The sequence below is a fragment of the Podarcis cretensis genome, assembly GCF_951804945.1.
Source record: "Podarcis cretensis genome assembly, chromosome: 6".
NCBI classification, from domain to species: Eukaryota; Metazoa; Chordata; class Lepidosauria; order Squamata; family Lacertidae; genus Podarcis; species Podarcis cretensis.
Window position 1 is genome coordinate 92,598,735 of NC_137175.1, and position 22,756 is coordinate 92,621,490.

The 22,756-nt window shown below is 42.2% G+C and overlaps 1 protein-coding gene across 2 annotated transcripts in view; it reads right to left on the reverse strand.

The window, feature by feature from the left end:
* Positions 1-22,756, reverse strand: part of KIFAP3 (kinesin associated protein 3) — an 81,665-nt gene that overhangs the window by 16,058 nt on the left and 42,851 nt on the right. For both annotated transcript variants that reach the window (XM_079981319.1, XM_079981318.1), the window contains exons 16-19: positions 20,746-20,844; positions 17,355-17,440; positions 13,170-13,359; positions 4,768-4,867 (exon numbers count right to left, since the gene is read on the reverse strand). In XM_079981319.1, coding sequence (XP_079837445.1) covers positions 4,768-4,867; positions 13,170-13,359; positions 17,355-17,440; positions 20,746-20,844 — 475 coding nt within the window. The remainder of the gene's footprint in view (positions 1-4,767; positions 4,868-13,169; positions 13,360-17,354; positions 17,441-20,745; positions 20,845-22,756) is intronic.

A 22,756-nucleotide genomic window follows, 5' to 3' on the forward strand; every position in this document is an offset into this window, starting at 1 on the left:
ACCAAAAGACAGCGAGAAACATGTGTGTGGTAGTACTGTGTTAAATGCAGTAACAGCTGATGAAATGCTGAAAGTGTTTCTCAAATTGAGACGGGGAAGCCTCAAGCACAGAAACATACGATTCTTATTAGGTTGTAAACAGTTAAGCATTAAAATGCCCTAGAATGATATTATGGAATGAATGAAATGCACACTATATAAGAGAATTCCGCCTTTCTGCAATTATTTTTAATTAGCCTTCCTATTAAGTATGATTTTAACTTCCAACACCAAGTCAGATTTGAAGAGATGGGCAGTTGAACTCCGAACGCTGGGGAATAGCAATTCTGCTGTTCATGCCCCAGAGCACTAATGCATTTTACATCAAGCTCAAACATCAGGAAATCCTGGCTTCTGGCGCCAAGAAGTTCAAAACTGTAATGACACATGTCTGAAAACTGGGATCCACTACCCAAATGCTGCTGTCTATTCTTTCAAGCAAATCACTGTCTCCCCCTCCTTTGCTATGTGAAACGGAGTTTTTGCAGCAGAACATGTTTTCAATTAGGTAGTTTTTGTCTTACGAATAGCTCTGCAGATAACCATATAAGAAGTATTCCCAGAAAGAAGGAATGCACTGGAAAATCATAACACAGGTTTTGTGCATATATCCTACTATGCTGCCCCAATTCTAATATTTGGCAGAAAAGCTACAATTTTATCAGTAAGTCATATATTATTGAACATTAGCAATATTGCAGCATAATTATCATAACATCACAGATGTGCCTATGCAACAACTTGCCAGTCCCATTTGAAGCATTTGTGTGCTGATACATTGTGAGAAGGGGAAACCAGCAGCAGCAAGGGCTCACTGATGGGGTTACCTATTCAGTTTCTGAGCTTGAAATGGTGCTTTGGAGAATGCCCAAGAGGGAAATTTATTGTCATTCCTATAGTACAAACTGTATTGCAAATTCAGTGATCCAGGTGATCCTCGAATGAAGGTTGGTAAATCAATTTAATGATAATAATTTCCAAGCAGGAAATGATGCCTGGATATACACAGAACAATGTTGTATTTTCTGGAGGTGAGGAAGGGAGAAAGATTTGGCAGGGTAAGGAAGAGACCCACAAGAATGACTGGTACTTTTGTGAGCATTGCTGTTGAACACTTGCAAAAATCCTTGATGTTTTGCAAGTATTTGGCTGGTTTTGACTTGAGTTGGGTGGGCTTCTTGCATTACTATTTTCTGCATCTGAGAGGCCTCCGTATAGCACAGTATAATTATGTATCAGATACAGTGGTGCCTCGCAAGACGAAATTAATCCGTTCCGTGAGGCTCTTCGTATAGCGGTTTCTTCGTCTTGCGAAGCAAGCCCATTGACAGCTTAGCGGATTAGCGCTATTAGCGGTTTAGCGGCTTTTAGCGGATCAGCTGATAAGCGGCTTAGGGCTTAGGAAAAGGGGGGAAAAAACCCGCAGGAACTCGCAAGACATTTTCGTCTTGCGAAGGAAGCCCATAGGGAAATTCGTTTTGCGAAGCGCCTCCAAAACGGAAAGCCCTTTCGTCTAGCGGGTTTTCCGTCTTGCGAGGCGTTCGTCTTGCGGGGCACCACTGTACCTAAAACCCCCTTTTAAATATTTGCAGCAATCTGTGTGAATGCCTCTAAGGTAGGTGTCCATGTGACACTTGCAAAATTAGCACCTAAAGCAGTTTAAAGCAATACCCACCACCATAAAATGAATAAACATTTGCTTGGCAGGCAGCACCCAAAGTTCTGGTCCTGCAATCGCCCCTCACATTGTGCTCAATCCTATGAAAAATTAACAGTGCAGGAAGTGCCCCCCAGCTACATTTGAAAAGGGAGTGTCAACTCTTGATTTTTATGTTTGATTTTACTCTAAATCAATCCAGATCTCTGAAAAAAGCAAATTAAGTACACAAAATGTTAGCTATGTGAATTTAGCACTGCACTGAATTTTCACAGGGTTCGTTTTACAGTGCAAATGCTGCCATGGGATTATTTTTTTTTTAAGAGTGGAGGGGGGGGGGAGATTCTGCCAAAAGATGCCAGCTTTTCATGCTGAACGATGCACATCACGATCTCTCTTCCACCTGGCAGGCAAGAGAAGGGGAGGGGCCTAAGTGTGTATCACAGCTCTAAGCGGCCACTGGGAAGGAGAGAAACGTTTTGCCTTTTCTCACGCATCTCCTTAAATCTACCAAAACAGTGAGGCACTTTTGTAGAATGTAAAAGGTTTGGTGAAAAGGGCCCTCAGCACTAATGCTACTTGGTCTCTACAGTGCATGGGACCAAAATGCATCCGTTTTCAGGATGTCTTTTTATATATACGTTTGCATTCAAGGTCCTGAAAGCAACTGTAACTTTTGTGTGAGGACAACTTGCTTTTTCACAGCTGAAGAAAAGGGCCTCATTTGGCAAACAGACAAGATGTTTTACACACACACACACACACACACACACACACACAGCCAGATTGCAGCCATCATCATCTTTCATAAGAATATACAGCCAAGAGGGACCTTAGTGATCATGATGGATTATTGCCTGCTGAAATCTGTCATCTCAATGGGTCATAAATAAAAATACAGATCTGTGAACCTCACTTTCAAGACTCCATAAGCTAGTTTGCATACTTCCATGCTCAAATTCCTCTAGTAAATAGTAACATTTATTTGGTTGGCAATTTACGTGTCTAAAACAAAGCACGTAAAGGCAGTTCAAGCTCTCAGGGCTTTCACATTTATATACCAAAATTTTAAAGCAGCTCCAGGTTGTAGTATTCCCGGAAAAAGTTTCAGTGCCATTTCTTACCATCTACATTCTTCCTTTGTGTGATTCTCTTGTTAGGAAATATTCACATACAATGCACTTCTCCCAGACTTGTCTTACTGAAGAATATACTACAGTTTGTTTATGCACTGTTCAAAGGGATACCTTCCAAACCCATCTCTTTATTTCACAAACATGTCTGCTAAATAAAAGGTGTTCCATAATTCCAGCAAAGAAGCAATGCCAAATCTGTTGCAAAATCAAAGTTCACCTACTTGGTCTTTGCAGAAAAGTTGGCACATGATCAGAATGGAAGAGATGGGAGAGGTGCAGACACACATTTCTGAAAAACTAGTGCAGCAATGGATTTTTATGATATTAAATTTTCAAGATGAAAAGTGTGCTTTTGAGTGATTTTAGAAGCCCTAGGGAAAATAGCCCTAGCTTAGTGATCTTTTGCATCCCTTTTCAGTGATGTATATGGTTGCTTTTCTATCATTTAAATGTTGCTTCTTGTGATCAAGGTTCACTTTTCCTGGCAGTACACAGCCAGCCAGATCTAATATTGCAATAACTCAACTAAGGGCAAAAAAGCCCTCCCACTGATTGCAAAGCCATGTGGGAAACATTTTGTTTTGCTACATTGCAGTTGCCGTTTTATTGTACTCAACAGCATCTGCCTTGATCTAGAAGCATATAACACACATGGCTACACGAGCTCAGATATACACAGAGAGATGCACTTCTGAATGTGTCTTCTCATTCACATCTCACCTAACTTAATCAGGTGTGTGGCTGGACGGGAGAGCACACCATCAATGACAAAGCCCATCCTCTCTTCCTTGACACACTCTTGCAAAGAGCCTCTCTTAAAAGGATGTGGAAAATCACTAAAGGGAGGGTCGTTTTGTAGAACAATGTGTTCCAAAACGTGCCACTACTGCTCATTTCAGCACAATGCTTAAAATTACTCCGAGTAGCTTTTTGGAGCCCAGGGCATCAGCAATAATGCTGTCCGTTAGGTAAAAAGATTTTAGTTAAAAAATAATAACAGCAGTAGAGAAATTTATATTTAACAACTCATTTAAAATTACTGAAACCATCTCTGTTAAGTAAATCAAAACTCCAAATACAGACCAGTTTTCAAATAACAATGCCTGTCACAACATGGAAATAATTCTGTGGTCTGGTTTTGTGTTCTGTTTTATTGATTTTGGGAAGCTATCAGAAATACTTTGTTATACCAATCTGTTAGAAGAAACCCAGGATTCAAATGACAGCTGGGGCTTCCAACATAACAAAATGGTAAAGTTTGGTGAATGGTTTCTACTTTGCAGCTTTGTTCCCATATTATGCTTTTTAAAAGTGGCTTGACTTGACAGTTATACTCCGTCATGCACTGGGTGGCTGGAGAGATACAGAAAGAGAATGTCTGCCATATTCTCCTGACATAAAGGTAAAGGTAAAGGTACCCCTGCCCGTACGGGCCAGTCTTGACAGACTCTGGGGTTGTGCGCCCATCTCACTTAAGAGGCCAGGGGCCAGCGCTGTCCGGAGACACTTCCGGGTCATGTGGCCAGCGTGACATCGCTGCTCTGGCGAGCCAGAGCCGCACACGGAAACGCCGTTTACCTTCCCGCTGGTAAGCGGTCCCTATTTATCTACTTGCACCCGGAGGTGCTTTCGAACTGCTAGGTTGGCAGGCGCTGGGACCGAGCAGTGGGAGCGCACCCCGCCGCAGGGATTCGAACCGCCGACCTTTCGATCGGCAAGCCCTAGGCGCTGAGGCTTTAACCCACAGCGCCACCTGCGTCCTCTCCTGACATAGGCTTCCACCAAATCCTACAGCCCCTCAGGCAGCAGAGATGGAGTACAGAATCGCACCTACCCTGAAACACGTGTTTGATAATGTACAAATCCAAAGCTTAAGATGTGACATTGATAACGTTTGAATTAAGATAAGCTTAGCCTTTTGCAGAATCAATTTACCTGCTGGAGAAATGATGCTGACCCACAAGGTCTCCATTCTGAAGGTGGTAATCACCGAAGAAATCAGGACTCACTGCTCCATCATGTGCTATCAGTCCCTCTATATAAAGAGAAGAGGTAGAGGCTGAGTGTGCTGTTTATTCATTTTTATTTACTATTATATTTACATTCCACCATTCCTCCAAAGAGCTCAAGGTGGTGTATATGCTTCTTCATTTCATCCTCATAACAACCCTGTGAGGTAGGTTAAGTTGGGACATAGGGACTGTCCTGAGGTCACCTTCAAGCCTGAGAGGGGATTTAGTCTCCCAGAACCTAGTCTGACCCTTTGACCATTAGCCTACCCTACCCTAGGAAGTCTTGGCAAACTTGTGAAAATTCAGTCCCAGCATTTCTCAATATAAACAATTTAAACCAATTCCTATTAGTCCAGGGGTCAGCAACCTTTTTCAGCCATGGGCTGGTCCACCATCCCTCAGACCATGTGGTGGGCCAGACTATATTTTGAAAAAAGAAAAATGAACAAATTCCTATGCCCCACAAATAACCCAGAGATGCATTTTAAATAAAAGGACACATTCTACTCATGTAAAAACATGCTGATTCCCGGAAAGTCTGCAGGCCGGATTGAGAAGGCGATTGGGCCGCATCCAGCCCACGGGCATTATTAGACTGTTATTTCCCACAATTGCAATTTGCATCTAAAGAACAGGCCAACAGCTTCTATGGATCCTATGACTCAGGCTCTACTTAAAATAAATCAATCCCTGGAAGCATTGACAAAACTTTCGACAGAGAACTCTAAAAAATTAACAGAGTTGACAACAAGGTTGGATGTGAATACGGCTAGTGTCGCATCGAACACAGATTCTATAAATAGATTAATTCAGGAAAATTCAGAAACACGAAAGATTGCAGAAAGTGCAAAAATAACAGCTGAAGAGACAAGGGAAAAATTTGGGCCTATTATTAAAAAAGTGAATGAGCATGATGCAGCCCTCTCCTTACTGGAACTTCAACGTAAAGAGAAGAATTTAAAATTTAGATTGGTGCCTGAAGTGGAAGGGGACAACCTTGTGAAATTTCTCACAGAGAACATCATAACTTTTTGGCGGGAGGAATGGGAGGAAGATGAGGAACTTGAGATAATTTCAGCCTTTCGACTGGGTAGAAGGCAGGACAAAAAACCAAGGGATTGCCTAATTACATTGAGATCAAAAGAAGAAAGAGATAGAATACTGAATTTGCATTACCAAAAGGCACTGGTGATCCAAAATTGTCAGATACAGATTTTTAAGGACATTCCTAAATACATTTTAGAGGTGAGAACATACTACAAGAGTTTAGTAGACCTGCTGAAGAAAAATACCATACCATTCAGATGGGAATTTCCACAAGGATTGTCCTTCAACTTCAATGGAAGGAAGATTAAAATAAAAACAATTCAGGACAAAGAACTATTTCTAGAGAAGTATCTGGAGGATTTGCAGAAAGGAACCGTGGAGGAGAGGGAACCACCCGATATAGCAAATTTGTCATTTGGACTTTCATTACCACCATCGGAGGAAGAGCAGAAGCTTGGAGCAGTTGGAGGAACAGCTACTTAAATACAAAATGTCTCTGCAACTCCTTAGTTGGAACTGTAATGGTTTGAACCTTCCTCGGAAAAGAAGACAGGTTTTTCACATTTTGAAGAAAGAACAATTAGACATAATATGTTTGCAAGAAACCCATATTGCCAGGATACACAGGAAATTATTAATAAATAAGAGACTCGGTCAAGAATTCATCTCATCAGACAAAGTAAAGAAAAGAGGTGTGGTGATCTATGCAAAGGAAAAGTTGGCTCCAAAATTGATATTTAAAGATGAACAAGGAAGATACCTGGCAATTGAAATACAAATTCAAGGAGAAAAGATACTAATTGTGGGAGTTTATGCCCCAAATGAAGGGAAGGCTGAATTCTTTAGGAAGTTGCATGAGACATTAGTTGACTTTCTAGATTATAAAATCCTAATGATGGGAGATATGAACGGAGTTGTCTCAACAAACATGGATAAAGCACAGAGACAAGTGATCTCGAAAGAAGGGAGACTACCAAGGATCTTTTTTGAAATGACTGAAACAATGGACTTGATTGACATTTGGAGAACAAAGAATCCTTTAGAGAGAGAGGGAACTTTCTTCTCAGAAGCAAAAATGACATGGACAAGAATAGACCAAATTTGGATTTCTAGTAGTCTGGCGTCAAGAACAAAAAAAGTAGAAATCTGCCCAAAAACGTGCTCCGACCACAACGCGGTCAAGATGGAGATGAAACTAACAACTACTGGTTCCTTTAGATGGAGAATGAATGACACCCTATTTAAGGACGAAGAGATCCACAAGAAGGCCCTTAAAACATTAAAAGATTATTTTGAGATCAATAGGAAAACAGATGTGGAAAAAAGAATAATTTGGGACGCAAGCAAAGCCGTGATGCGAGGTTTCCTAATTCAACAAAACTCTATTAAGAGGAAGCAACAAAATGAAAAGAAGGAAAAAATTTTAGAAAAAATAAAAGAAGGAGAGAAGAAGTTGAGGTCCAAACCAAAGTCTCATGAGATTTTGAGAGAAATAAAATTCCACCAGATGCAATATATGGAACTCATGAACCAACAAATAGAATGGAAGATAAAGCAAATGAGACAAAAAACTTTTGAATCAGCGGATAAATGTGGGAAACTTCTGTCATGGCAATTGAAAAAAAGGCAGAAAATGAATACGGTAACAAGTTTAGAAATGGATGGAAAGATTATCCACAAACCCAACGAGATCAACAATTGTTTTCAAAGCTTTTTTAAGAAATTGTATGCACAAGGGCCAACCAACGAGCAAGAAATAGAAGAATTCATCAGAAAATACGGTTTACCAAAAATCTCAGAACAAAGTAAAGGGATCTTAAACGAGGAAATAACAGAACAAGAAATAGAGGGTGCCATTCATAATATGAAACTGGGAAAATCACCAGGACCAGATGGCCTGACGGCCAAATATTACAAAATGCTGAAAGAATGGCTGATACAACCATTGAAGGAAGTTTGCAATGAAATTTTGAAGGGGAAAAAGGCTCCTGAATCGTGGAAAGAGGCTTTCATCTCACTTATACCGAAAACAGAGACTGAGAAGAACCAAGTTAAAAACTACCGCCCCATATCTTTACTTAATGTGGATTATAAAATTTTTGCAGACATTTTGGCAAAAAGATTGAAAAGAGTGTTGGCAGAAGAGATTCATAAGGACCAAACAGGCTTTCTCCCAGGTAGACATATGTCAGACAATGTGAGGAACATTATAGACATTTTGGAGCTGCTGGACGTTGACATTAATAGGAAAGCAGTTTTGATTTTTGTGGATGCGGAGAAAGCCTTTGACAACATTTGTTGGACATTTATGAAAAAGAATCTCCAAGGGATGGGGGTAGGTCAAGGTTTTGAAAACGGTATAGGTGCAATATATTCTCAACAAAAAGCCAAATTAATTGTAAATAACGTGGTAACAGAAGAAATACCTATAGAAAAAGGTACACGACAAGGTTGCCCAATATCCCCTTTACTTTTTATATCAGTCCTGGAGGTTTTGTTAAACATGATCAGAAAGGACCAGTTGGTTAAAGGAGTTCAGGTCGGAGTTAGACATTATAAATTAAGAGCATTTGCAGATGATTTAGTATTGACCTTGCAACAGCCAGACACTAGCACTAAAAGAGTTTTAGAACTAATTGAAATATTTGGTCGAGTAGCAGGTTTTAAATTGAACAGACAAAAAACGAAAGTGTTGGAAAAAAATTTAACAATGGAAGAAAGAGAGAGTTTTCAGAATGAAACAGGCTTGGAAATAACAAAAAGGGTAAAATACCTAGGGGTAAACTTAACATCTAAGAATGTGAATTTATTTAAGGATAATTATGAAAAATGTTGGTCAGAAGTTAAAAAGGATCTGGAAATATGGTCAAGGCTGAAACTTTCCTTGTTAGGCCGAATCGCTACTATTAAGATGAATGTATTGCCTAGAATGCTGTTTTTATTCCAGACGCTGCAGATTGTGGACAAGATGGATTGTTTCAAGAAGTGGCAGAAAGATATATCAAAATTTGTCTGGCAGGGCAAAAAGCCCAGAATTAAATTTAAGATTTTAACGGATGCAAAGGATAGAGGGGGGTTTGCCCTGCCGGACTTAAGACTCTACTATGAATCAGCAGCTTTCTGCTGGTTGAAACACTGGCTACTTCTTGAGAATACTGACATTTTGGATTTGGAAGGGTATGACAATAGTTTTGGTTGGCATGCATATTTATGGTACGACAAGGTAAAGGTGTATAAAAGTTTTAAAAACCATATTGTAAGGAAAGCATTGTATAACGTTTGGATTAGATACAAAGATTTGTTGGAAAGCAAAACCCCTAGGTGGGTGTCACCAATGGAAGCTAGGGAAGTAAAAAAGCTTAATATGGATTCTAAATGGCCAAAATATTATGAGATTATAGAATACGATGGTGAAAGGGTGAAACTTCAGAGTTATGAGAAACTAAAACCTAAGGTTCGAGACTGGTTGCATTACCATCAGATAAATGAGACGTTTAAACAGGACAGGAAAATAGGATTTCAGAAAGAGAAGTCAAAATTAGAAACAGAATTGTTGGAACCCAATACTAAGAATTTATCAAGAATGTATAACTTGCTGTTAAAATGGAATACACAGGATGAAACGGTGAAATCAGCTATGATTAAATGGGCACAAGACATAGGTCATGATATTATGTTCGCTGACTGGGAACAGTTATGGACCACCGGTATTAAATTTACTGCATGTAATGCTTTAAAAGAAAATATTATGAAAATGATCTACCGGTGGTACATGACCCCAGTCAAGCTTGCAAAAATTTACCATTTGCCTAATAATAAGTGTTGGAAATGTAATGAGACTGAAGGCACTTTCTACCACCTTTGGTGGACCTGCCCAAAGGTTAAAGCTTTCTGGGAAATGATCTATAATGAAATTAAGAAGGTTCTTAAGTGGACTTTTCCTAAGAAACCAGAGGCTTTCCTCTTGGGTATGGTGGGCCAAGTGGTGTTAAGGAAGGATAGGACATTCTTTATGTATGCCACTACAGCAGCAAGAATTCTACTGGCAAAGTATTGGAAGACGCAAGAACTACCTACTCTGGAAGAATGGCAAACAAAGGTGATTGACTTTATGGGACTGGCTGAGATGACGGGCAGAATCCGGGACCAGGGGAAAGAGACAGTGGAAGAGGACTGGAAGAACTTCAAGATATATCTTAAAAATAATTGTAAAATTGAGGAATGTTAAGATGTCAGGGGGTAAGAAGTAAAGAATTGCAGCAGTAAACAAAAAAACTTAAGAAATATTTATGAAAAAGAATTAAGACAATGGACTTAAGGGTTGCTAAAGAATTTTAAACAAGGATGCAGGGATAGGGAGGTATGGGGAAGTCAAAGAAAAAAGGCTACGAACCGATGATTATGAAGTAATACTGTGTTACATTGTTCTTCATTTTATGTGTGGAAAATTAATAAAAATCATTATAAAAAAAAAAAATAAAGAACAGGCCAACAGGGGATGGTTACAATTTCATTACTAAGCGGTAGATAAACAGATCCACATGGTTTCTACCCTAAATTAAGCACAAATGGACGCTGTAGTAAATAAACGCAAATTCCCTTGCAATGCAGATCCCTAAGAAAGCTTTCAGCATAAACAAGGTGTGACAAAGAAGGTGGTGAGTAAGAGTGAGCGACCGAGAGGCAAGATTTTGTTCGCAGCAATACCATCTCATTTCAACTGAACTGACCAATGCTATAGTTGGGGCCTTTAGTGTGTAGCAGGTGGGAGTCTTCACAGCTCAGTTTTGCTCTCTGTGAGTCTCAGTTCCTTTTGCGTATCAGTTACCTGCAAGTCCAATATCCTACCACTGCATTATTTCACAACTAAGACTCAGAATCAAAGCAAGCATGGGGGGGGGGGGCATACCCAACATGCTTACCAACATGATGGGGGGGGGGTAGGGCAGAGGTGCAGTTGAGGTGGCAAGGGCACACTGGAACAGCCAATCCAGTGCTCCCACTGCTGCAGTCATACCACCCCAACGTCACTGCCACCGTGCTCTGCCCCATCCTAGTTAAGTGACACAACTCCACTGTCAATAGGGCAGCTTTGTGAACCCATTCCTGGCAAGCGTTTTTTGCAGGGGGCAGCTGACAAAACTATTATTATACCACTCCTTGGGGGGGGGGGGAATCAAGATCTCCTTCCACAGGCTTTTGAGAATGTATTGAAAATCCAATGCCTCTTTTATATACAGTGGTACCTCGGTTTACGTACTTAATCCATTCCGGAAGTCCGTTCTAAAACCAAAACCGTTCTTAAACAGAGGCGCAGTTTCCCTAATGAGGCCTCCCACTGCTGGTGCCCTTCCACCATTCAGATTCCGTTCTTAGACCGAGGTAAAGTTCGCAAACCGGGACACTACTTCCAGTTTTGCAGAGTTCGTAAACTGAATAGTTCTTAAACAGGGCTGTTCTTAAACCGAGGTACAGTCGTACCTTGTTTTGTGGCTGGGATCCATTCCGGAGCCCCGACCGCTAGCCGAAAAGGATACAGGGCAAAGTGCCGCGTCTGCGCAAGCGTGCGGAGCGGTTTGCGCTTCTGCACATGCGCGAGCAGCAAACCTGGAAGTAACCTGTTCTGGTACTTCGGGGTTTGCCGCAGACATTCGCTGGAATGGACACTAGACGATGTGAACGTTCGTGGAGGTATTACTGTACCACTGTACTAAAATACATTTTGAAAGAAAAACATTGCCTATCAAACTGATCACTCTTAAAAATTAATCATTTTAATGTGTAGTATTAGAGATACAGGGTGGTATTCAACTAAGTTTTATGCAGAGCAGACCCAATGTGATTAATTTCAGTGGGTCTACTCAAAGTAAAGCACAGTCGAGTGCCACCCATAATACATTAATATACATATCAAAAGCAACATGATTGCATCGTAAAATAATGGTGCATGTATTACCGTATTTTTCGCTCTATAGGACGCACTTTTTCCCCTCCAAAAATTAAGGGGAAATGTGTGTGCGTCCTATAGAGTGAATGCAGGCTGCGCAGCTAAGCCCAAAGCCAGAACAGGGAGAAGAAGCGCTGCACAGTGCTCCTTCTCACTGTTCTAGCTTGGGGTTAGCTGCGCAAAGCCTCCGCAGGGCAGCTGGGTGAAGGCACCCTGCTGCCCTGCAGAGGCTTCAAAGGCCGTCCCCGAAGCCAGAACAGCGAGTTGGAGCGCTGCGCAGCGCTCCGTCTCCCTGTTCTAGCTTGGGGATGGCTGTGCAAAGCCATCAGCTGCTCTGCTGTGCTGGGGATGGCTGTGCAAAGCCTCAGCTGCTCTGCTGAGGCTTCAAAGGCTGCACTCCATTGGCTTCAGGCAGCTATCCACAAGCTTTCGGAGCGCAGCAGGAGTTCCCACTGCGCTCCAAAGGCTTGCGGATAGCCGCCTGAAGCCTGGAGAGTGAGAAGGGTCAGTGCACACCCATCCCTCTTGCTCTCCAGGCTACGCTTCGCTGGAGAGGTGCTGCACAGTTTTCCCTCTCTGCGCAGCGCCCCTTCAGCCAAGCGGGAGGAGAAATGGAAGGGGCTCCGTTTTTCCTGCCGCTTCACTGAAGGGATGCTGAGCAGAGAGGGGGAGAATTTTTTCCTCCCTGTTCTCCCCCTCCTATGGTCCGGTGCGTCCTATAGAGCGAAAAATATGGTAATTTAACTTTCTCACTGTAAAAACCATGTGAATTCTGAAGTTATGCGTTGCTAAACATGCATTCAGCTACCTATAATATCAAACTTAAAGTAAGCCAACATTTTTTTCTTTCCCAGCAAAATATCTTAACTTTAGCTGAACCTCTCTGTAAGATTGGGTATACAGTGGTGCCTCGCAAGACGAAATTAATCCGTTCCGTGAGGCTCTTCGTATAGCGGTTTTTTCATCTTGCGAAGCAAGCCCATTGACAGCTTAGCGGATTAGCGCTATTAGCGGTTTAGCGGCTTTTAGCGATCAGCTGTTAAGCGGCTTATCAGTGGATCAGCTGATAAGCGGCTTAGGAAAAGGGGGGAAAAAGGGAAAAAACCCCGCAGGAACTCGCAAGACATTTTTGTCTTGCGAAGCAAGCCCATAGGAAAATTCGTTTTGCGAAGCGCCTCCAAAATGGAAAACCCTTTCGTCTAGCGGGTTTTCCATCTTGCGAGGCGTTCGTCTTGTGGGGCACCACTGTACTGGGAATCAACTCCACGAAATGCTTGCAGGGAGCCTGTGCAGTGGGGAAGTTTATGTTATCTGTACAGTATCAGCCTTACCAGCATTGTAGTAAAGATCAGGTCTTTCAAGAATGTCCCCTTCATGAATATACGGCTCAATGCGGTCATCCCCATACAAGTACTGTTCATTTTCATCCATCTGCCGACTTTCCACCATTTCCAGCCACTGAGAGTTGTGCCATCGAAACTTCTCACTCTGGATCTTCTTGGCCCATTCCTCATCATATTCCTGTTAGCGAGATTTAAAGGCTTTAATAGTAGCTGGCCTTAAAGTAAAAACTGTTATTAGTTCTTCACTTTTGCTATTAAACTTTTTGGATAGGTAATTAAAAAAGGCACCTTAAAAGCAAAAAATCAATATGCTTCCCACAAGAGACTGGCTTGTAATTTTGTGTGAACCCAGGCTCAGGTTTTACTTTTCTGCCAACAAATCATGAGCAAAAGTCAATGTTTTGTTCTCAGCTTGCTGCTTGCAGTTTGTTTAAAGTGTGGGGAGAACCTCCAGCCCCTAGGCCAAATTTGTGCCATGAGGCCATTTCTCCCTAACTTGCGGTCCAGTTTGGAACAGGTACAGAAGTGGCTGGATTGTCTGCGCAGCTGAGTACCCCATGGGAAACTTGATCACAAAAATCAGTGTTTCCCAAAGTTGGCAATAACGCCTCCTGGGGGGCCCTGGAACAATCCAGGGGAGCAGTAGAAGCCTCAAGTGCAATTGGGGGGCATTAAATAAAAATAAGGAGGTGGCGGAAGCATAAAGAATAGAATTTTGATAAACTGTTTATACATTTCATGCGGCTCAATGTGGTGCCTTCCATAGTTCCAGTTACAGATAGGTAGCCGTGTTGGTCTGCCATAGTCAAAACAAAATAAAAAAATTCCTTCCAGTAGCACCTTAAAGACCAACTAAGTTAGTTCTTGGTATGAGCTTTCGTGTATCTGAAGAAGTGTGCATGCACACGAAAGCTCATACCAAGAACTCACTTAGTTGGTCTTTAAGGTGCTACTGGAAGGAATTTTTTTATTTTGTTTTGACTATGGCAGACCAACACGGCTACCTATCTGTAACTGTTCATACATGTTTTGCCTGTTGTGTAATGACACCGCCAGGTCGGGCGCTGTTGCAAGATGGCAACAATGTTCCCCCCTGGACCTGATGGTTGTGCTGGAGGGAGGGATTTTCCTGGGTTTGGGTGAACACTTTTTGGCTTCACCCAGGCCCAAGGAGTGGGTCACAGCTTGCCTGCCTTTTTGGCCAATGGCAGGTGAGCTGCAGCGCCGGCCCCACCCCTGGGGCAAATTGGACTGAACAGGCAGGTTTGACTCTGGTCCTGGGGCCTAGTCCACCTCCTCACCAAGTTTTGAAAATCTGTTCGTACATGTTTCATCTGCACGTCCGATGTTGTAGGACAGTGGTTCCCAATTACCCAATTATTGAAGACCCCTATTTTTCAAAACCCAAGCCACGGACCCCCTACTTTTGTAAATTTTGATAACTCTTTGGTAGTTACCTCTGCAAAGGAATTTTATGGACAAAATGTGGGGTAGCCCCTTATAAGCAAAGGATTTTAGGCATACTGAAAAACAACAACCAGACTAGGGCTGAGCGATATCTGGTTTTCAACATTGTGATACATCAGCAGTTAAACATTGTGATATTCTCATATATCATGATGTCTGAAACTGGAGATCAGTCATGGGGATAAGGAAAGGAGCAGTCACAGAGGTCTGGTGGGTGGGGTGGGTGCAAATCAGGTATGGAGGACCTAGGACCTAGTGTGGTACGACATAGGAAGAAATACATAAAATAATGCAAATTTGTCACTGCATATTTCTGTTTGTTTGCCTAAAAAAGGTAGATTTATGGGGCAGGATGCAGAGTAATTTTTTTTGAAAAGGGGACAGTAGGTGAAATAAGTTTGGGAACCTCTGACATAGATCATTCCCACAGAAAGCAGGGTTGAAGTGGGGGGTGACTTCAAGCCTTCTGAATCAGATGAGTGAGGATTTCTGACAAATAGCCAAAACAGAAGATAAGAACATGGGTGGCAAGACCATTGTTTGAGCATGTATAGTGAAAATACTGTTCTTCCCCCTGCTGCAGATTTAGTCAGTTCTTGTTATTGTCCTCTACCTTTATTAGGACCTTCATCGTGGAAAATACACAAATTATTTCTGCAGGGTATGTGCCATCCTTTTTGAACGACTAAACCTTTCCCTAGAGTACTAAACCACTGACACTTTATGAAGCATTAAGTAGCCTCTCAAAATCTGGGTGCTATCCATTGGGGTCCTCTTTGTCACCGGTTTCCGTCACACCTTTTATCTAATTAAAATACTCGGTGCTAAGAGAGAACTATATAAATCTGTTCTGTGTTTCGCTGTGTCTGATGGAAAACAGATTCCCCTTTTTTCTTTAACGTGGCAGGTCCTTAATCTGGTCAGTAATAAGGTTCATTAAAGACAACTGCTCAACTAAATTAAAGCTGCAATGCAGTAAGTTGGAAGCACAGCAAAAAAAAAAAAAAAAAAAAAAAAACCACTTGAAATGTTATACAGCCATACATATCTTTGCACATTACATAAGCTCACAGCTACTGTGGTAAAACACAATATGCCTGAAACCACCAGGATTGTATCACAAAACTGCCACCTTGAATTTTACTTCTTGGGGTTATTTATCTTAAACGGTGCCAACACATAGCTTCTAACCACAATTTGTCCAACAATTTAGGCTGATGTAGTATTATTATCTGCCCTGTGGCAATAAAGTACAGTTGAAACAGAGAGACAAGTTGGACTTGTAAATATATTGTGAAGACACACAGTGGAGATGGTACGTTACATTCTGAAACTACCGTATTTCATCGCATAATCGTTGCCACCGCATAATAGTCACACACCATTTTTCTCCAGCCCTAAAATCAGTTCCAAAGCTTTCACCGCATTAATTGCCGCAGAGCGGATTTGAGTAGAACATCCAGGTTCTGAAGAGAGAAAATGCCGGCAAGATGGCAATCGCCACAGGCTCAGTAAGCTGCTACCGGAGCCAGAGAATGGGGGACCCAGGAGGCCCCGGAAGAGCCACAGAGGGGAAATAATAATAATAATAATAATAATAATAATAATAATAATAATAATAATACCCCGCCCATCTGGATGGATTTCCCCAGCCACTCTGGGCGGCTTCCAATAAAACACTAAAATACAATAACCTATTAAACATTATAAGCTTCCCTAAACAGGGCTGCCTTCAGATGTCTTCTAAAAGTTTGGTAGTTATTTTTCTCTTTGACATCTTTTGGGAGGGCGTTCCACAGGGCGGGTGCCACTACCGAGAAGGCCCTCTGCCTGGTTCCCTGTAACTTGGCTTCTCGCAGCGGGGGAACCGCCAGAAGGCCCTCGGCACTGGACCTCAGTGTCCGGGCAGAACGATGGACGCAACCATGCTATGTGCAAATACTTATACAGGAATGACCTACAGAAATAACCCGAAGTCTAGGAGAAACAGCTCTGCCTTACTAAATATGAAGCATTTATTTTCATGAAATATATCACAGTACTAAATAGGTGAAATAATCCAGGTGTGGAGAACTGCATACATGCAAAAATGTTATAAAACACCACTGATCACCACTTCCTAACAAGGGTAAATTAAGGATTTTTGAAGACTATAAATATGATTTTGCATCCATTAAAATCTCCAAGTCTTAAAATACTGTAAACTGTCATTTGAAGTACGCACTTGCATCTAAAAAAAATAATCTGAAAAAAACAGAGTTTACTCGTTTTTATGCACACAGACATTCAGGGCACTGTTTCAGTGCACAGGAGTTGCTGTTTCTGCCTAATATTTCAATTTGATCTGATCCACATGGTATAACAATTATTCTTTTATAAGAAAATATTCACCATATAAGCCTGGAGAATGCACCTTAAAATAAACACACTGAATTGTTTTTTAAAATCATATAACCTAGCAAAGAAGCTTCATAAGGCAACACATAATAAAGGACCCCACCAATCCTGTGTTTTCTGAATGCGCTTATAATTTCGGAAGCAAAAATAACTGAGTAAAATATGAGGAACAAATTTTACTGAAACGTATTTGCAACACAATTGACATAATTTTCAGTCCCACGTCAGAAAATACTACTGCTTTTCAGAAAAAAAGGTGCTTGTCATTTTCATTAATACTCAGAAGGAAGAAAGTAAAAAGTCACTTACTGCTATTATATCCAGTGTATTGTCACAGACTTTACGGATCTCAGCATTTTTATCATGCATCAGGTCTATAAGATATGCTGGAGCCTCTACAAAGATAAAGTTAAGGAAGTAAAGCAATTATGGATTCCTCCAAACAATTCTATACAATTTTGGTGTGAACAGTGTATGCCGGGGTGAAGTAACTGTTTCAAACTTATTTTAACATAGCATTTTTAATTCATCCTGGACCTTTGTGGTGAAGGGTAGGTAAGAAATAATTTAAATAAATCGCAGAACTGCAGAGTTGGAAGGGACCTCAAGCATCATCTAGTCCAGCCCCCTGCAATGCAGGAATCTCAACTAAAGCATCCATGACAGATGGCCATCAAGCATCTGCTTAAAATCTCCAAGGAAGGAGTGTCCATCACCTCCTGAGAGAGACAGTTCCACCGTCTAACAGCTCTCACTGTCAGAAAGTTCTTCCTAATATTGAGTCAGAATCTCCTTTCTTGTAACTTGAAGCCATTGGTCCTTCCTGTCAGAGCAGGGGTAAACAAGCTTACTCCATGTGACAGCTCTTAAGGTATTTGAACCTTTCTCCCCCTTGGTCCTCTTTTCCAGGCTAAACATCTCCAGCTCCTTCAACCATCTTCATAAGGCTTGGAAAAAACACACACCTGGCTTGAGAGCAGTACATGTGAAAAGGATCTAGGAGTCTTGGTTGACCACAAACTTGACATGAGCCAACAGTGTGACGCGGCAGCTAAAAAAGCCAATGCAATTCTGGGCTGCATCAATAGGAGTATAGCATCTAGATCAAGGGAAGTAATAGTGCCACTGTATTCTGCTCTGGTCAGACCTCATCTGGAGTACTGTGTCTAGTTCTGGGCACCACACTTCAAGAAGGACACTGACAAACTGGAACGTGTCCAGAGGAGGGCAAGCAAAATGGTCCAAGGCCTGGAAACGATGCCTTATGAGGAACGGCTAAGGGAGCTGGGCATGTTTAGCCTGGAGAAGAGGAGGTTAAGGGGTGATATGATAGCCATGTTCAAATATATAAAAGGATGTCACATAGAGGAGGGAGAAAGGTTGTTTTCTGCTGCTCCAGAGAAGCTGACACGGAGCAATGGTTCCAAACTACAAGAAAGAAGACTCCACCTAAACATTAGGAAGAACTTCCTGACAGTAAGAGCTGTTCGACAGTGGAATTTGCTGCCAAGGAGTGTGGTGGAGTCTCCTTCTTTGGAGGTCTTTAAGCAGAGGCTTGACAACCATATGTCAGGAGTGCTCTGATGGTGTTTCCTGCTTGGCAGGAGGTTGGACTCGATGGCCCTTGTGGTCTCTTCCAACTCTATGATTCTATGATTCTATCTGTTAACATTAAATTACTGAGACGCGGGTGGCGCTGTGGGTTAAACCACAGAGCCTAGGACTTGCTGATTAGAAGGTTGGCGGTTTGAATCCCCGCGACGGGGGGGGGGGGGGTCCCATTGCTCGGTCCCTGCTCCTGCTTCGAAAGCATGTCAAAGTGCAAGTAGATAAATAGGTACTGCTCCAGTGGGAAGGTAAACAGCGTTTCCGTGCGCTGCTCTGTTTCTCCAGAAGCGGCTTAGTCATGCTGGCCACATGACCTGGAAGCTGTACGCCAGCTCCCTTGGCCAATAAAGCGAGATGAGCGCCGCAACCCCAGAGTCGGCCACGACTGGACCTAATGGTCAGGGGTCCCTTTACCTTTACCTTTACTGAGAACTCTAAAGAAAAGGGAGTGTGCTTTTTAAGTGGGAGATAGACTTGCTATTAACAATGCTAGAAGGGAAAACAACCATCAGGTGTTTCTTTTCATTACATTTGGAAAGCAGGAATACAGATCATTCCCTAATCCCCTATTACATCACCACCCACAGTAACTGATTTTGAAAGCATAAAGATATGCTAGAATCACATGCAAAACGGAAAGAACAGCCATTTGTTTTGCATATGTACATGTTCCCAGCGCCACCCATTAAGCTAAGATCATATGAACATTTTATTAAAGCTTGCAGCCTTACTAAAAAGTCATGTAAATGTTTATGGATACAAAAAAATACAGTTGTTATGGATATGGTTTAGCACATATGCTAATAAGCTCATTCTATGACCTGACTACACTAAACAACTTCTATTGCAGAGCAAAAATGAGTGTTATAACATATTGTGACATTCAACTAAGATTTACTCAGAACAGACTCAATGAAATGTACATTACTAAGGTCCAGTAATTTCAATTGGTCTACTCTGAGTAAAACTGAACGGAATACCACCCATAGCTATGGTCCCATGCAGCGTCAGCAGCAGAGCTCACAGAAGAGCAGCAGCAGCAGCTTTGGAAACAAAAACTACAGATCAAAAACCACAGCTATTCCTGCCACCATCCTTTGAAACTGACCACCTACTGCCTCTCCTCCTGTTGTGAATGAAGACACCCAAGATTAGTGACAGGGATGGGGGTGGACAGAAGAGGAGAAGGCATGTTCTTTTGTTTGCTATCCCCTATAAGAACAGAAACACAGCTGTGAAGTGGGGCCATTTCTGAAGGCAACACAGAATAATTGGATTGCCAGCCCTTTAGCTTTTGCAGAGTTCCCGTTGTTAAGAAAGCTGCATGACACACAGAAGAGTAACAAATACACTTTCACCGTCACTGCATCTCCGTGGTAGGCATGGCTGCAGTCATTACATTGCCCCTGGGAAGGCACAGGAATCCTGGGAGGACCAAACTAGTAACCCCACAAAGGAGTTACTCCTCCTCAATAAATAGCAGCTTAAGATACAACACCAATATTAGCTTCAATTGCTTCACTGCATCTCTAGAAAATAGTTGGTTATTTTTTTTAAAAAAATGATCCTAAAATACAAAGCGGACACGGGTGGCGCTGTGGTCTAAACCCCTGAGTCTCTTGGGCTTGCCGATCAGAAGGTCAGCGGTTCGAATCCCCGCAAGGGGGTGAGCTCCCATTGTTTGGTCCCAGCTCCTGCCCATCTAGCAGTTTGAAAGCACGTCAAAGTGCAAGTAGATAAATAGGTACCGCTTTACAGCGGGAAGGTAAACGGCGTTTCCGTGCGCTGTTCTGGTTCGCCAGAAGCGGCGTAGTCATGCTGACCACATGACCCAGAAGCTGTCTGCGGACAAACGCCGGCTCCCTCAGCCTAGAGAGCAAGATGAGCGTGCAACCCCAGAGTCATCCGCAACTGGACCTAACGGTCAGGGGTACCTTTACCTTTAAAATACAAAGCAATTCAATTTCATATAGAAATGCATGGTCTGTGGTGAACCTATAGTGAAGCTACCTTGACATATGAGCTTCTGCATATTCTGTAGAACCAATAAAAGCACTGCAGCAGTACTATTTGAACTATAAAAGAAGGATACGAGTCTCCTTGATTATGACATCTCTCGTGGCTTGATGGAAGACCATCTGGTAAAACACATAAATGATTTGGCACACAAACTCGTCATCTTCTTGCTGAGCTATACAAAAGGAAAAAGAATTGCCCCGTCAAACTTTAAATCCCCAATTACTAGCATTTAATCATGAAGATGATGCATTAAATTTTCTAGATCATAATCCACATGAACATATACACTAAAAACACACCAGTTTTAACCAAAGTTCAGGAGTGGCGTTTGTCTGAAGGTTCTCCAGAGTTACTTACAGGAGGGGAGAAGCATGCGCTTATAATTCCAAGGGACATGCTGCATTGGAAGGAACTCAATGCCACTACTTTCTACAGCTTTCTACATATTCTTCTCGCTTTGGGGGGTGGGGGGAGGGCAGAATATGCTACCAGTCTTTCCACCCTATTTTACTTTTGGAGATTTGGAAGATATGCACTCTGAGTTAGCACACTGCTTTGCTCCACCCACTTAACCCCAAGAATTATCTTTGCTCAGGCCACCTCCATAAAAAAAAAGTGAAAATCCCACCCTCTAAATCCAAATAGCTCTGCTACCTGGTCTAGCTCAAAGCAAATATAGTGGTACCTCGGGTTAAGTACTTAATTCATTCCGGAGGTCCATTCTTAACCTGAAACTGTTCTTAACCTGAAGCACCACTTTAGCTGATGGGGCCTCCTGCTGCCGCTGTGCCGCAGGAGCCCGATTTCTGTTCTCATCCTGAAGCAAAGCTCTTAACCCGAGGTAATATTTCTGGGTTAGTGGAGTCTGTAACCTGAAGCGTATGTAACCTGAAGCGTATGTAACCCGAGATACCACTGTACAGTGGAACCTCAGTTTTTGAACATAATCCATTCTGAAAGACCATTCGGCTTCCGAAAAGTTTGAAAACTGAAGATCAAAGGGTGGCCAGCAAAATCCATTGAAAAAATGGAGAAAGCTGTTTGAATTCCGAAGCGCGTTCAGAAATGGAAGCAAAAGTGACTCCTTGTTTGTTTTTTAAACTAGTTCTGAAGGAGGAAGAGGTGGACAATGGAGGTGGTTGCCTGCATTAAGGACAGAAGGCAGGGCTTTGGAGAACAACTCTCCTTGCCTTTAGGACAGAACTACCCAGTGCACTCCGACTCCACATCCAGGAAATCTGGGCACCACTTTTCCTGAGCAAAGCAGCACCAAGAAGAAGCAATGTATAGGCAGAAGTGGCAGTTTGGAGAAAGGAATTTAATCATGCTCCTGCAAACCTTCCACACCCCTGCCACTTATTTTCCAGTTGGCATCTCAGATCTGTGTTTGTGACAGAGGCACAGGTTGAATAAAAACCACTAGGAAGAGAATTATGGAAAATGGCAGGCAAGGGAAAGGTTAGACACCCCCCCACCTCCTAAATTTCTCCTCTCCTGCTAATCACTCATGCCCTGATACCAGGGAAAGTAGCAGTCGCAAGTTTCAAGATGTGAAGTAGACAGAATGTGCAGTTTTCAGGCTTAATCTACATGTCCATCTCACATCTGGAAAGTCAGGAATGTGTGAACCGGTGCCAGATTGGCCTGAAGATAAATTGGGCTTTTAAAGTGTTCCAATTCAAAACTCAAAAAATCTCAAGGGATTTTTGAGTGTTCATCTGGAAGACTTGAAAAGCCCAATTTATTCACCACACCCTCTTCACTACTAGACACCCCCCCTTCCTCAAGTAAAAAAATAATAATAATCCTTAACTTGTGGAAGGGTGGGGTCCTCAAATTCTGGTCAGCCTTGGTAGTAGCCACTCCCCTGAAATATGTGGTTCCCAGGACCCTGCTGACTCAAGAGGGGCTGGTCCTTTGTCGAAAGTCACACTGAATTCCCAAGTCGAAACCATCTGAAGCTCAGTTCTGGGTTAGTGATGTGTTTCCGCTTTCCTTTGAGCTGAACTGAGAACAGCTCTCCAGAGAGCATGTGTCCCTTTTCTCAGCTCTAAGCCATGCCCCGCATGTGAGCTGCTGCTTTT